The sequence below is a fragment of the Lithobates pipiens genome, unplaced genomic scaffold (assembly GCF_037356315.1).
Source record: "Lithobates pipiens isolate NorthernLeopardFrog02 unplaced genomic scaffold, aLitPip1_a1.2 Scaffold_1, whole genome shotgun sequence".
Classification (NCBI taxonomy): domain Eukaryota; kingdom Metazoa; phylum Chordata; class Amphibia; order Anura; family Ranidae; genus Lithobates; species Lithobates pipiens.
The window spans coordinates 190,594,530-190,611,680 of NW_027507685.1; the positions used below are offsets into that span (position 1 = coordinate 190,594,530).

General features: G+C 45.2%; 1 protein-coding gene across 2 annotated transcripts in view; it reads left to right on the forward strand.

Moving 5' to 3' along the window:
* Nucleotides 1–9,584, forward strand: part of EMD (emerin) — an 83,831-nt gene extending 74,247 nt beyond the window's left edge. Inside the window, exons 5-6 of one of the 2 annotated variants that reach the window (XM_077479057.1) lie at nucleotides 1,552–1,574; nucleotides 5,717–9,584. In XM_077479057.1, the coding sequence (XP_077335183.1) occupies nucleotides 1,552–1,574; nucleotides 5,717–6,002 (309 nt within the window). In that variant the 3' untranslated portion in view covers nucleotides 6,003–9,584. The remainder of the gene's footprint in view (nucleotides 1–1,551; nucleotides 1,575–5,716) is intronic. The other variant, XM_077479056.1, reaches the window with a different exon arrangement.
* Nucleotides 9,585–17,151: the final 7,567 nt, after the last annotated feature.

The window sequence follows — 17,151 nt, forward strand, 5'->3', positions numbered from 1 at the left end:
CCGATGGCTCCCGCTGCTATAAATTCTCCCAGTGAGGAGGGAGAGAGCCACTGCTATCTTGCACAGTGCTGGAGTGAAATCAGGCTCAGGTAAGTAAAAGCCCCCTTTCACAAGGCCAGTTTGTTGTGCCTTCTGGATTCCTGGAATCTGTTAATTTTTGCTGCAGGAATAACCAGGTTATGCGATCAGCACCTGCCACTTAGCCCATTTAAACTAATGGGCTAACAGCATCTGTTGCACACAGAGCAATTAGCTGCCGTTCCAGGACAGATGTCAAAGTCTGTATGCAGTCATCTGCGTCCAGGCTCTGACGTCTGTCCCAGAGGGTGCATGTAATGTCAGCCTGCAATTAGTTTAAATGGGCTGACTGGCCAATGCTGATCACATAATCCGGTCGTACCTGCAGAAAGATTCTTGCCGCAGGAATCTGTAGGCCACAAAAACCCGGCCATGTGAAAAGGGGCCTTAGAGAGGGCTAGGGGGAATCCTGAAGCACAGAAAGAGTGTTACCTTAATGCATGGAATGCATTAAGGTAAAAAAAAAAACTAAGGTTACTTTCACACTGAGGTGGCAGTAAAGCGTCGCTACTTTTAGCGGTGCTATTCGGCCGCTAGCAGGGAGCTTTTAACCCCTGCTAGCGGTCGAAAAAGGGTTAACACAGCCCGCAAAGCACCACTGCAGCAGCGCTTTGTTGGCGGTTTGCCAACACTGCCCCATTTATTTCAATGGGCAGGGGCACTTTAGGTGCGGTGTATACACCACTCCTACAGCGCTGCAAAGATGCTGCTTACAGGACTTTTTTTTACTGTACTGCAAGCAAACCGCTCCAGTGTGAAAGCACTCAGACTTCCACACTGGAGAGACAGGAGAGGCGCTATTTTTAGCGATGTAGCACCTGTAAAGCACCTCAGTTCGAAAGTAGCCTTAAGGTTTTAGAACCACTTTAATAAAAAAAAAAAAAAAGATAGAAGTGTGTTTTTAAGACTGCCTTGTAGATGGCAATGTGCCTTTGTTTAATACGGTGAATGTCTGACACAATTACAGTATACACATAAAAGCACTTACAATATACAGTATACTACTTTTAAAGTGAATCCTTATGTGAAAGTTTCAAATGTAAATATTATTTAGGAAGGAAAATCAGTCATGGGAGTTAACGTCAAGTTAATGGACGTATTCTAAGGGTGGTAAATTTGGCATGAACATTAGTGATGTCTGAGCACAAAAGAGTTATTCTAAAGGTTAAAATACCTCAACAATATAATAAAATATATCTTGTTTGTTGGTGAATTCAGCTCAACTGTGCTGTAATGCCTTTAGTAAATTAAACAAAAGAAATGCGGGTGTTAAAAAAAAAAAAAAGGACACAAAGCAAAGAGAATAAAAATACTTCATGTGTTATGCTATTGTTAATTGGGACAGCACAGACATTTCTTGTTCCAGATACTTTGATGTAAGATGCTTTTTTTAATTAATGATATTAATAGCTCTGTCAGCTACCTTGGTGTCTATCTTTTTCATATGATAAAAAAATATCTTTATTTTCTCAGATAAGAGAAGATCTGCGAAGCAAGTAAGTGATTTGAACAGATTCTTCTGATTTGCTCGGTACAGCCGGATCCCAAATATTTATATATATATATATATATATATATAAATATAAATATATATATATTGGCTAAAATGGGAATCGCAATTGTTTTACTCAGAATAAAGGTCACGATTGTAACATCATCTTTCACATTATACAAAAAAATTTGGCTAACTTTTTTTTAATTCATTAAAGTGTATTTAAAAAAAAATAATAATTGCATTTGAAAGACTGCTGCACAAATACAGTGTGACATAAATAAAATATTGCAAGAACCGCCACTTTGTGCTCTAGGGTCTCTGCTAAAAAAAAATCTATTTTACAATTTTTATATATTATGTTCTGGGGGTTCTAAGTAATTTTCTAGCAATAAATATTGATTTTAACTTGTAAGCAGCAAGTGCCAGAAAATAGTTTAGTCTTTAAAGCGGAGTTCCACCTTCTGCTTTAAGTACTCCTTGCCCCCTGACATGACACAATTGGCATGTCATTTTTTATTTATTTTTTCTCAACAGTGAGAATTCTCTGCACTTGTTAGATAGAATCGTGAAATGCTGTTTTGAAGATTGGGAAGGCAAAAGAATCACGATTTAGATCAATCGTGCAGATATATAAATATATATATATATATATATATATATATATATATATATACTGTATTTTCTGGCGTATAAGACTACCTTTTACACTTAAAAAAAATGCCCAAAAATCGGGGGTCGTCTTATACGCCATGTATACAATGCTGCCCGATGGATGTCAGCCCCCAAATGTCTGCTAATACTGTATGTATTACAAACAGTATACGCCGTTGAGCCAGTCCCGGCGAGCGATGTATTCTATTAATGAATACAGAGCCTGCTTGGATTGGAGTAACAACCTCTGTCAATACGAGCAGGCGACATAGAATAGCCTGCTCGGATTGGCTTTGAGAGAGAGAGAGAGAGATAGAGACACACAAGGGCTGATGATGCTACAGCCTCTGCCAATCCAAGCAGGCGTTGTATTCATTAAAATAATACACCGCTCACCATACTTCCCTGGGTAAATCCATTCACTGATCTCCTACTACTATACATCCTGCTGTTTGCCTTTGAGGTCCCAGGCACCCAAGAGGGACAGGTAAATCTGGGACATATGACAGGGGGGTTATTAAATGCATTTTGGTGGACAATTCCCATAGAATGTAACCCAAAAGTGGTATAGGTTTGGTTAGTGAAAAATGTTACTTTCCAGATTTGTGGCATTCAATAGATCTCTGTTTGTGTTATTATTGTTTGATTTACTTTAGGACATATCACAGCATGGCGGATGAGTAGTTGGCATTCTTGCTTTGTGTTTTTTAATGGTTCTAATGTTTTTTTTTAAATGGTGTTGCCTCAGAAGGGGGGTAGTCTTATACCGCGAGTATTGCCCAAAACCTATGTTTTCACTTGAAAAATAAGGGGTCGTCTTATACGCCTAGTCGCCTTATACGCCGGCAAATACGGTGTATATATATATATATATATATATATATATATATATATATATATATATATATATATACACATACATATACATACACATACACACACACTTTTTTTAATGCAGGTGATCATGACCAATAATTCAGCTGAGCACAGGATAAAAATGTGTATGAAGAGTATAAGCATTTAAAGTTTTAAGTGGAATCCCAGGCCAAGTCTAACTAATCTTAAAAATACTTTCCCTTCCCAGCATCTGACTAAACTGTGTAGGATAGATGTATATACTTACCTATTTTCAGGCCGCTCTGATCTGGCCACACAATCTCCTCTCGTCCCTTAACCTTTTTTTAAATTGCGCCACACCGAACCGGTGCTGGGGAACCATATGTTTTAGCACGCACGCTATAAGATGCGACCCCCACACATTTGCTGAAGGACAACACATTTCTGTACATGTCAAGAAAAAGTGCTCGATTTTGGGTGTGTTTCCAACATGCACAAATAACACATGCTAAAGATTGAGTTAGTGACGGCACACATGGAAAATGCACGTCAGTGTGACACAGCATACTGAGGGATGTTATTTTTGGGGACAGTGCTCATTTTTGGAGCTCCTTTTAACACTCCTAAAGTGTGGGTGAAGAACCTCTTTAACCACTTGCATACTGGACACTTTCATCCCCTTCCTGCCCTGACCAATTTTCAGCTTTCAGTGCTGTTACACTTTGAATGACAATTGAGCGGTCATGCAAACAAAATTTTCATCAATTGTTTTGAGATAAATAGAGCTTCTTAAGTTGCTGCAGTGATGGGCACTGATGATCAGTGCCCTGATTATTTGTGTATATGTCAACTGTGTGGATTGCCGCTTACCAGCTCTCCTCCCTCCTGCTGATAACTGGCAAATCCTGTTTATACTGTGATCAGCTGTGATTGGAGACAGCTAATCACATGGTAAAGGGCTGTTGTGATTGGCTCTTTACCCTGATCTGTGATCAGCTGTGCCTGAAGGGCACAGCAATCACAGAGCACTTCTGATGCATCCCCCGGGGGGAGGGGGGGGGGCACGCAAGGAGGCAGGGTTCTGGGAGGACGTCAATAGACTCTCCTTCAGGCAATGTGCAAGCTCTCTTTAGCCATCATTCGGCTATATAGCGTGGTCGCATAGAGGTTAAAGCATCACTAAATGAAAAACATTTTCTTTAATTTTGGATAGCTTGGAGATGGATTAGGACACCTGTCAGTTATTATTGCCGTCTGTACCCCCATGAGACAGGAAGTGAAGGGAAATCACCCTAATGGGACAAAGAGGGCAAAAAATAAACCAACAGGGGCTATAACCCTAACTTACTCTATCAAAAAAAAAAGGATTTGCCTACGTTAAAGCGGAGTTCAGTCTGGGGGAAAAAAAAACAATTAAAAATCCTGTAGCTGCTAACTTTTAATATATGGGCACTTACCTGTCCAGGGAGCCCGCAATGTCAGCACCCGAAGACGATCTTCGAATCGACTCCCATGTGCTCACGCCGCCATTCCTGGTAAGGGAACTAGGCAGGGAAGACTTTCGGCTTCACTCCTGGTTCCCTACAGTGCATGTGCGAGTCGCTCTTTCTCCAGAAGTGGGAGCAAATACCTGGATTTGACAGATATCTGCTCCCCCCTGAAAGGTGCCAAATGTGAGAGGGAGGAATCTGATCAGCGGAACTTCCATATCTGGGTGGAATTCTGCTTTAAAAGGTTTGTTAACCCATTTATATAAGACTATGCCAACCCCTTTATTAGAGGCTGGCATAGCACAGTATGTAAGTAGTATTCAAAAACAAGTGCTCTAAACACCAAATTGCAGCTGTCTTCAAGCCAGTCACATGACTCAAGGCCGCTCTACAGCTCAGATGGATGTCTTCTGCGTGAGGGGACGTAATCTCCCTCTGACGTCAGCTGGGGGAGAGCACGTGGCTACTTGTCTCCTCCTCTAAAGCTCTGTATCATAGCTGTAAAGCGGCCGCTAGTCACGTGACTGTCCTGAAGACAGCTCAGATTCGGTACTTAGAACACTCGTTTCTAATAACTACTTACATAGTGTGCTGGCAGTGACAATTTTAGGTTTTTATTTTACGGTAGTAGCGGCGGGGAGGATGGGGCCGGAGACAGACACAGAGAGGACGATTACGGGTAGGAGGGGAGGGGGGTTAGGGGGGAGAAAGGAGAGCAGAGGGGACAGCAGTGGATGATGCATGGACATACTCTGACCACGGTGATCAGGGCTGAGTAGCCCAGGTTATGGTGGTCAATAAAGAGAGGAGATACAGGAAGTGACAAGTTCAGGGAGTTGTTTTCTTGTTTTTTTTTTTATAGTTTAGAGGTGGACAGATTAGACAGCACAAGCACTGTGCAATATGCTTTAAGGGACCAGGATCTCTCTCTCTCTCTCTCTCTCTCCCTCCCTCCCTCTTTCTCTCCCTCTCCCTCCCTCCCTCTCTCTCTCTCTATATATATATATATATATATATAATTTTTTATTTTTTGGGGGGGGTTAACACACTTTAAGCTGCAAAATGTGTTTCTCATGTGTCATTTGTAAATGTCCTCATTTTATTGTATCTGACTTACCCCTGTATGTTAGCTTCGTATTTCATTGTTTCCATTTATCTATCCCAGTTCTAGAATTGGGGAAAACGCATACCAGGACATCTCCCAAGTGCGTCATCAGTCCTCCTACTCACAGGGAGTGGAACCTCGCAGGCCCATCCGTCCAAAAGCAATGGAAGAAGAACCCAAGCAACCAACCAGACGCTTCCTTCCCCTATGGCTGCAACTTCTCCTCCTGCTTCTGTTGACTGGATTCCTGGTGTATCTTTACTTCAAGGAGACCAATCAGAACCCTTTCGAATTCCTAAAAGGAACCCTGAATCCAAGTGATAGGGGTGCTCACAGTACAGATTGATTCACTATTGTCACATGTGAGAAGCTGTATAGTCACTATTTTGCCATTTAAATGGTTTTCCCTATTATGTAATCTATACATTGACAGGCTCTAAACAGAGGTCGGATTCACACCCTTGCTTTCTTGCTTGATGCATTTTCAGTTGAAATCAGTGAAAGCACATCCCAACGTCAGTGTGCCATGATGCACATCAATTAACGTTATCAGAGCTAGAAATGTCCCCAGCACACCATGGATCTCTAGAATGGGTCCAAAGTTTTATTCAGAAATCACATAGTTACAGCAAATAATAAATTCAGAGCCATGCAGGACCCCTTCATCACATACCTGATACAACAATGTTGCTGTTTGCTGTAACAATGTGATCACCGAATAAAACTTTAGACCCATTCTGGAGATCCATGGTGTGCTGGGGACATTTCTTGCTCTGAATATTCACGGTTCCAGCCGGTGGTCACTTCAGCACCCACTTATACACAGCCATTTCTACAGAAACATGTGCGTTGGGAATAGTGTGTTGGAATCAATTAGCATTATGACACGTGTCAACAGTCAGTACTGCATGAAGTGCTCAGCAATGCACTTTAACACTTGTTGTCCTATATTTCCATTGATTTCAATTGAAAACACAAACAGCAAGTGTGAATCCAGCTAATGATCACACTGCTCTGGAGGCATGTCAGAAAGATCTGATCTTCCTGTGTTCCATCTGAGAACAATGCAATATCTCAAATTTATTAAAACATATCTAATCCCAAAAACAAATGTAATATGTCACAGCTTACCAATCTTTAGATGTGTAGATGCAATTTTCTTTAAGACCTTTTTTTTTATTATCATCTGATGATCCTGCCCATAACCATTTCCTGTCTTAATCCTCCCTGAAACCTGATCCTGTCTTGATTCCTGTCTTAAGGTAACAAGCTTATGCCTTGCACTGTAGTTATAGAGAACAATATGATCATCCTAGTTTGCTCTTATGACTTGGTCTACAAACACCTTATCTCCATTACATGGAGGGGGAGGGGAATTGTAGTTCACAGAAGGTAACTGATAATCTTGAGTAACCAGATCAGTGCAAAGAAAGTTACTAGGACAGTGGATTCTTAGCAGGTTCAACAGGTCTTTTCTGTACTTGCAGTAAATGTACTTGGCCTACTTAGAAAACTACTGCAGCCACCACATCTAAGGACTGATAAGGTAAAATAAATCACATTGTTATTGTGTTTAGATATCTTAAATTCTTTCCCTGCTAGCTACCAACTATTGCAGTGGTCTGCAAGCTGTGGCCCGAGGGCCAGATAAGGCCCTTTGCTTGCCTTTATCTGGCCCTTTGGACACTGTTCCCCCAAATTACACCATTGATGGGGCACCATTCCTGACACCAGCAGTGGGGCATCATTCCTGACACCAGAAATGGGGCACCATTCCTCCCACTGACACCAACAATGGGGTACTATTCCCCTTACTGACACCAGCAATGGGGCACCATTCCACCTACTGACACTAGCAATGGGGCACCATTCCTCCCCACTGACACCATCCATGGGGGCACCATTCCTCTCACTGACACCAGCAATGGAGAGCTATTCTTCCCGCTAAAACCAATGATGGAGCATTGTTTACTCCCACAGGTGCTGGGGCATTTTCTACTCTCACTGTTTACAGTCTGGCCAAAAGTCTGAAACCAAAAAAATGTCCCTTTGTTTAGAAAGTTTGAAGACCTCTGAGCTATTGTGATAGAGCGTCTGCTAAAAACTCAGTTGTGTTTAGATATAGAACCGGCTGCAGGATAACGTAGACATTTTGCCAGCAGCAAATATTCAAATCTGTATCAGGTAGAAAGGTTATTGATCATACTGGATTTGTCAGCCAATTACCTGCAGTTTCCGATTACAAGTGAGAGGGGCCAGAGATGCTTATATAGCATTGTACACGCCTAGAAGATGAGTCCACGTGTCTGTAGACCAACCAGATTATGCAAAAGTCAAGTGCTTTGCTGAGATCCATTAGCAAGATGGTGCATTTGTTTTTATCATTCAGCAAGCCAATTTTTTCAAGCCTTTTAGCTATCTGAGTTTATAGTCCTAGCACAGCATGAGGTGAGGTCCTAGTTGGAGGAGCAGTGCTGTAGAAAAATGGGTGAAGCTTGCCAATAGCTAGAGTAAAGAAAGAAAAAAAAGCGCAAATCGCAAAGAGGTGTGATTCAATAACATAAATGCAGAAATATGTATGAAATGTATAAAAAAAACATTACCTTTCAGGGCAGATCTTGACGGGATTAGATCTTACCCAGGGTAAAAGCATTGTGACAGCATGGATTGTGGTTCCATCCTTTTAGGATTTGTAACCCATTCAATGTAATTCCTTTTATAGGCAGTCACTATTCTTTTTTTCTGTCCTAGCCATGGCCTAATTTAGTCAGAATTGTTTTCCCCCCCTTACCAAAATGATTTTGTGTGGCTTGCCAACCAGGTTCTTCATCTTCATCAATAGGCCCATTCTTCTGATCTTGAGGACCATTCATTTTTGTTGTTTGAGATAATTCTTCTTCCTTTAATCTTTTATATGCAGGGCAACAGATTCTGTCTTTGACTCTGTTGCTAGACATGGCTACTGGAAAACTTGTCAAGTGTATAAAAAGAGGAGGTCCAGACTAATAAATGGTCCAGAAGTCCAATCATTTAATATTTGTATCGTCCTTCTAAAAACCCATTTTAAGGGCTCTCATGGCCCCTTCATCAGGGCTTGAGCCATGCTAAATAGACGATTCTGAGGGATAAAAATTGTACTGGTACTGGTACTGGTAAATCCTTGTACTGGTTCAGTGTTTGTATATCAATAAAATCGTTCATGGAAAAAAAATTGGGGATTCCGGAGGAAATTTGATAAAAGTGCTAAAATGCTAAATTAAATAAAAAAAAAAAATAATAATAATTTAGACTATAGATAAACAGGTCCGTAGAAGGACAGGACCACAACCCATCGAATGCTGTCGTTAAGATGCTTCAGGAAAATATAATTTCAGGTGAGTTTAGAATTTTCTATTCTCTATATACTTCTACACTAAAGCGTAACTCTGGTTTTCATTTCACATTAAATAGTTTGTTTTTTGCCCAAACTAACAATTTCCATTACTAATACATGCGTCTGCTATATAAACTGTATGTAGCATCAGCTATATGTAGTATACAGTGCTGTGTTTTGGAAGCTGGACAGAAATTTTATTTAGCGTTCCTGGAACAAAATCAAGTTGAGCTGACCACTGCTAAGCCATTCACAGAAAGCTTTGTATTTTTATAAATGAATGCAAGGCTTCCTCTGATCGGCTGACGTAGAGATCTGGATATCATTCACTTGCCTCCCCACCTCAAGCAGAGGAAGATTTGTATTCATTTATAAAATGCAAAGCTTCCTGTGAATAGCTTACTCGATTTTCTTCTTGGGACAGGACCTTACCGTAACACGGCAATGTATTCTGTATGTAGATGTTGCATCATACTTGGCCGAAATTAACTATTTAAAGTAAAATTAAACTTGTAGCGAGGCTTTAAATGGAAAAGAAGTCTCGCTTTTATTACATTTGGAGCTTGCTTGATTTTTTTTTTCTTTTATCAAGGAGCAGCGTTGTCACTTGCACTGGAGAAAAAAATGCAGGATACAATTACAATTAAGTCAGCTTTCGGAAAGGATTTTATGTATACAATTTCAGCAGCCATTAGATCATCATTGTGAAGTGTGACAGACATGCAAGTGCAATCTACCAGACAGCAACCAGGGAATGAGGGATGCAAATGCAGGGTGTACAGAACTCTCTGGTTAGCTCATGAATTCCTGTGTCCTCTTGCTGATTTCAGTACTAAAAGTGGTGACTTTAACCAGCTGCAATCACTAAACCAAGCCAAAAGAATTGCCTAAAAATGCTACAAATGTATAATATCATAGTAACATTAATTTAAACATTATATTTTCAAGTAGCAAAAACTAACTTATCACTGCCATATAAAATAGTGGATATTCATTCACTATCTCACACAACTGGGTGGGCTTTGGGCACACCGGAGCCCACCCTTTTTTTTGAAGCCTATTAATCACATGCTTCAAAACTCCCCCCCCCCCCATTGGAATCCAAGGTCCGGCACCCTGTGTAAATCTATGTAGATCAGGTGGCCAGACACATGGATGGGGGGGGGGGGGGGGTCGGCGCCTGTATGGATGGGTCACCACTGGTTTGTAGATACACATTTAAAATAATTATTAGTAGTATTAAATAGTGATGGCCGAACGGTTCGCCCGGCGGTCGTTTCGCGGCGAATTTCCGACTTTCGCCGTCCGCGGGTTCGAACGCCTTTTTCCGTCGTTCGCCCCGGCGGACTTACGTGTTTAATGTATACAAGAACTTTAACCTTTCGTGACACGTTTATCATGTGTTACAGGACAACCAATTGAGACATGACAGCTCATGGACACTTGGACATTCCCCCTAACCTATAAATACACCCGATCCGGTGGCCATTTTACATTCTTTCTTCTGTCACTGTAGGGAAAGGATCCTGTGTGGAGTAGGGACAGAGAAAACGCTAGCTATTTGGTACACAAAAGTTCTTTTCAGGACTGGTATAGGTGTTAGGTCAGCAGCCTGAGTTTCTTTTGTCAGTTTAGATAAAGGGACAGAGCGCTGTATGCTGCTATTTTAGGGACAGCTCAGCCAGATTAGTCTTTCTTCATCATCATCATCATCATCATCATTAGCTGTTACTATCAGGTCCACAAAAGAGCTGTTCCAGCTAATCGTTCCAGCCTACTCTTTTTTGCCAATTTGTATAGGGACAGGCAGGAAGCAGTGTGTCAGGCAGTGAGGATAATTTTAAAGACTTGCTGTTACTATTAGTTCCACAAAGGTTCTTTTCAGGACTGGTATCAGTGGTACGGTAATAGGCTTGTACACGTATAATATTCTTTCTTCCAAATATAGAAAGAATATTATACTTGACTGCTGCCCTTCTGCTGCAGTCTGCTAATCATTCACAACTCACTTGTTCCACAAAGCTCTTTATCAGGACTGGTAACTTGGTCTGTCTAGGGTGCTACGGTACATAGGCTTGGGTGCGGTACAGTCTGCTGTTCTGTAAGGACCGCTATCGGTCCACAATACATAGGGTTGCCGTGCACTACTGCTGACCGCTGCCCTATACTGCAGCAGTCCTTCATTGGTATAGGGACTGACGTACAGTCTGCTAATCACTAACACACAACCTGCTTGGTCCACAAAAGTTCTTATAAGGACTGGTAACTTGGTATAGGGTGCTACGGTACATAGGCTTGAGTGCGGTACAGTCTGCTGTTCTGTAAGGACCGCTATCGGTCCACAATACATAGGGTTGCCGTGCACTACTGCTGACCGCTGCCCTATACTGCAGCAGTCCTTCATTGGTATAGGGACTGACGTACAGTCTGCTAATCACTAACACACAACCTGCTTGTTCCACAAAAGTTCTTATAAGGACTGGTAACTTGGTATAGGGTGCTACGGTACATAGGCTTGAGTGCGGTACAGTCTGCTGTTCTGTAAGGACCGCTATCGGTCCACAATAGATAGGGTTGACGTGCACCACTGCTGACCGCTGCCCTATACTGCAGCAGTCCTTCAGCGGTATAGGGACTGACGCACAGTCTGCTAAACACTAACACACAACCTGCTTGGTCCACAAAAGTTTTTATAAGGACTGGTAACTTGGTATAGGGTGCTACGGTACATAGGCCTGAGTGCGTTACAGTCTGCTGTTCTGTAAGGACCGCTATCGGTCCACAATACATAGGGTTGCCGTGCACTACTGCTGACCGCTGCCCTATACTGCAGCAGTCCTTCATTGGTATAGGGACTGACGTACAGTCTGCTAATCACTAACACACAACCTGCTTGGTCCACAAAAGTTCTTATAAGGACTGGTAACTTGGTATAGGGTGCTACGGTACATAGGCCTGAGTGCGTTACAGTCTGCTGTTCTGTAAGGACCGCTATCGGTCCACAATACATAGGGTTGACGTGCACCACTGCTGACCGCTGCCCTATACTGCAGCAGTCCTTCAGCGGTATAGGGACTGACGTACAGTCTGCTAAACACTAATACACAACCTGCTTGGTCCACAAAAGTTCTTATAAGGACTGGTAACTTGGTATAGGGTGCTACGGTACATAGGCTTGAGTGCGGTACAGTCTGCTGTTCTGTAAGGACCGCTATCGGTCCACAATACATAGGGTTGCCGTGCACTACTGCTGACCGCTGCCCTATACTGCAGCAGTCCTTCATTGGTATAGGGACTGACGTACAGTCTGCTAATCACTAACACACAACCTGCTTGTTCCACAAAAGTTCTTATAAGGACTGGTAACTTGGTATAGGGTGCTACGGTACATAGGCTTGAGTGCGGTACAGTCTGCTGTTCTGTAAGGACCGCTATCGGTCCACAATAGATAGGGTTGACGTGCACCACTGCTGACCGCTGCCCTATACTGCAGCAGTCCTTCAGCGGTATAGGGACTGACGTACAGTCTGCTAAACACTAATACACAACCTGCTTGGTCCACAAAAGTTCTTATAAGGACTGGTAACTTGGTATAGGGTGCTACGGTACATAGGCTTGAGTGCGGTACAGTCTGCTGTTCTGTAAGGACCGCTATCGGTCCACAATAGATAGGGTTGACGTGCACCACTGCTGACCGCTGCCCTATACTGCAGCAGTCCTTCAGCGGTATAGGGACTGACGTACAGTCTGCTAAACACTAATACACAACCTGCTTGGTCCACAAAAGTTCTTATAAGGACTGGTAACTTGGTATAGGGTGCTACGGTACATAGGCTTGAGTGCGGTACAGTCTGCTGTTCTGTAAGGACCGCTATCGGTCCACAATAGATAGGGTTGACGTGCACCACTGCTGACCGCTCACCTATACTGCAGCAGTCCTTCAGCGGTATAGGGACTAAGAGTTTTGTCACAGGGTCATTTAAAAAATGACATGCAGAGGAAGAGGCAGGCCCTTCCGCAGGGGTGGTAGGGGTAGGGCAGGAGCAACAGGCTTGAGCCAAAGTGGGAAGTTGCAGAAGGTGCGTTCAATTACTTTAAAGGATGCACCAGACTTGGTTGAGTGGCTCGCTCAGCCTTACTCTTCTGCACCCTCCTCATCCTCTCGATCTGCACCCTCTTCTTCACTCTCTGCTATGTGCACCCCCAAAGACACTACCACCAACAACACGACCACCACCACCACCACCACATACCTTCCGCTTGAGTCACTGGAATTATTTTCCGATCCATATCAAGAGGACATTTCTGATGCGCAGCCACTCTTGGTATTGGATCAGGAAGAGGAGGTAGCAACAAGCGCTACTCAGCAGTCTGACGCCAGTACCCAGATCAGCCCAAGGAGGAGGTTGGTCCCCGGTGTTGCTGCCTACTCTACTTATAGCGGTGGGGAAGGTGACGTTGATGATGACGTGTCTAGTGATGTCACGTGGGTGCCCACAAGAGAGGAAGAGGAGGGGAGTTCAGAGGGAGATATGGACCAGCAGATAGGGAGGAGAAGCAGCAATGACTTACATTGCACAGCAGGGACAAAGCAGACTGCAAATGTATCAGGAGCGAGTCATCGACCATGTACGGTCACATCTGGCGCTCCCAGGACACCGGCACATGGCTCCGCAGTGTGGGCTTTTTTTAACGTGTCCGCTGCTGACAATAGCGTTGCCATCTGCAATCTTTGCAGTCAACGCGTTAGTCGCGGTAAGCCCAATACTCACCTAGGGACGACCGCCTTAAGAAGGCACATGAGCAGCCATCACCGAGCCCAGTGGGAGCAACGGAACACACAAAGCCACACTGCAGGCTCTCACCGTCCAGCCTCGTCTTCTACTTCTCCTTCTCCTCTCTCCTCACAATTGTCCTCCACTCCACCTTCCATCACGCCAAGCTCACATTTTTCTGCAAAAAGGCAGGCTTCCGTGGGCCTAATGTTTGAGCGTAAAAAAATGATGACGCCGGATAACCCTCTTGCCCAACGGTTGGCGGCTGGCTTGTCAGAACTCATAGCCCGCCAACTACTGCCATATAAACTGGTGGACTCGGAGGCCTTTCGCAAATTTGTGGCCATTGGAACACCACAATGGAAGGTCCCAGGAAGGAAGTATTTCTCAGAGAAGGGCATCCCAGAGCTATATGGCCATGTTCAGCGGCAAGTGAATGTATCTCTGGCACACAGTGTCGGTGCCAAGATACATCTGACCACAGACACGTGGTCTAGCAAACACGGGCAGGGAAGGTATATCAGTTTTACTGCCCACTGGGTGAACCTTCTGACGGCCGTCAAGCATGTAACCCGTGGCACCCGTGTAGATTTGGTTTTACCGCCACGGATTGCATGCAGGCCTGACTCTTCTTCTCCTCCTCCTACTCCATCCTCCTCCCTCTCCTCCTCAGCTGCCTCCTCCTTTTCCGCTGCTAGCGTCTCTTCCACTGCACCGCCCAAGCTCCCCAGAACCTATTCCACATGCCAGGTGAGACGTTGCCATGCCGTGCTGCGTCTGTTGTGCCTGGAAGCAAAGAGCCACACTGGCCCGGCACTCCTTTCAGCTTTGCGTTCACAGGCAGATGAGTGGCTAACACCGCTCAATTTGACAGTTGGTAAAGTGGTGTGTGACAACGGTGCCAATCTGCTTAGCGCATTGAAACAGGGCAAAATCACGCACGTGCCGTGCATGGCACACGTCTTAAACTTGGTCGTGCAGCGATTCCTTGTCAAATACCCTGGGGTCCAGGACATCTTGCGGCAGGCAAGGAAAATCTCGGCCCATTTCAGAAGATCTTACACGGCCATGGCTCGCCTTGCTGACATTCAGCGGCGACACCATCTGCCGGTCAGACGTCTTATTTGCGATTGCCCGACGCGATGGAACTCAACCTTCTATATGCTTGATAGGCTGCTCCAGCAGAAACGTGCAGTTAACGTCTACCTGTATGAACTCTGCGAAAGAAACGGTTCTGGGGAGCTGGGTTTTTTTTCACCGCGCCAGTGGCTGCTCATGCGCGACACATGCAGACTTCTGCGGCCATTTGAGGAGATCACCAAACTGGTCAGTCGCAGCCATGGCGCCATCAGTGACATGGTACCTTATGCCTTCTTTCTGGAGCGTGCATTGCGTCGTGTCATTGATCAGGCTGTGGAGGAGCAGGAGCGGGAAGATGAGGAAGTCGCAATGCTGGATGAATTCCCAGGGGGGGCTACTCTATCTGAGACAAGTCAACAACAGGAGTCTGATGAGGAGTCAGAGGAGGATGGTGCCGGGGCGGATGAGCAGGAGCAAGAAGAGCATGCTTTAAACCTTTCTGGGATCCCTGTTGTGCGAGGATGGGGAGAGGAGAATGAAGAGGACGACATTATCCTGGATGATGAGCAGGAGCCAGGCCACCACACCGCTTCCACTTTAGTGCAAATGGGGGCCTTCATGCTCCAGTGTTTTAATAGGGACCCCCGTATAAAAAGCATGAGGGTCAAGGACCAGTACTGGGTGGCAACGTACTTAGACCCCCGGTACAAACACAAAATGGCGGAAATGTTACCGCCGTCGCAGAGGGCTGTCAGAATGCAGCACTTCCAGGCCTTGCTTCGAGAAATGCTGCATTCTGCTTTTGCGTGCGCTGGCAGAGGAGCAATTCCCACTCCCAGAGAAGGATTTGCGGGTACCAATCCAACAGCGCCTGCAAGAAGAGGCCGGTTTGAAGATGTGTTGGTGACTTCGGATATGAGGTCATTCTTTCAGCCGACCCATCGACAGGTGTCATCCGGATCCAGCATCAGGGAACGCCTAGACCGTCAGGTGTCCGACTACATTGGGTTAACGGCCGATGTGGACGCTCTGAGGAGTGATGAACCCCTAGACTACTGGGTGGGCAGGCTTGACCTCTGGCCAGAGCTTGCCCAATTTGCAATCGAACTGTTGGCTTGCCCCTCATCCAGTGTCCTGTCCGAAAGGACGTTCAGCGCAGCAGGGGGGATTGTGACCGATAAGCGTACTCGCCTAGCTCACCACAGTGTTAACTACCTCACATTTCTAAAAATGAATGAGGCATGGATCTCGGAGGAATTCAACACATGTGATCAGTAGACCATGTATATGTCTATAAACAATTTTTGGAATCAAGCACACAGACCTTCTTAATTCATTTGGCTCACTTCCCTGACCCAAAAAAGCACACCGTACTATATGCCCCTACCCTCCTCTTTGAAGAGGTTGAGCGGTGTCATATTTCTACTGGGGCTGCTTATTATGAGGGGTTCCCACCATCCCTGTGCTGTGCTGACTTCCTCCTGGGTGTTCTTATTATGAGGGGCTCCCACCATCCCTGTGCTGTGCTGACTTCCTCCTGGGGGTTCTTATTATGAGGGGATCACACCATCCCTGTGCTGTGCTGACTTCCTCCTGGGGCTGCTTACGGTGCTGCTGTCAGCGCTGTATGTCACGGAGCTGCTGTCAGCGCTGTATGTCACGGAGCTGCTGTCAGCGCTGTATGTCACGGAGCTGCTGTCAGCGCTGTATGTCACGGAGCTGCTGTCAGCGCTGTATGTCACGGAGCTGCTGTCAGCGCTGTATGTCACGGAGCTGCTGTCAGCGCTGTATGTCACGGAGCTGCTGTCAGCGCTGTATGTCACGGAGCTGCTGTCAGCGCTGTATGTCACGGAGCTGCTGTCAGCGCTGTATGTCACGGAGCTGCTGTCAGCGCTGTATGTCACGGAGCTGCTGTCAGCGCTGTATGTCACGGAGCTGCTGTCAGCGCTGTATGTCACGGAGCTGCTGTCAGCGCTGTATGTCACGGAGCTGCTGTCAGCGCTGTATGTCACGGTGCTGCTGTCAGCGCTGTATGTCACGGAGCTGCTGTCAGCGCTGTATGTCACGGAGCTGCTGTCAGCGCTGTATGTCACGGTGCTGCTGTCAGCGCTGTATGTCACGGAGCTGCTGTCAGCGCTGTATGTCACGGAGCTGCTGTCAGCGCTGTATGTCACGGAGCTGCTGTCAGCGCTGTATGTCACGGAGCTGCTGTCAGCGCTGTATGTCACGGAGCTGCTGTCAGCGCTGTATGTCACGGAGCTGCTGTC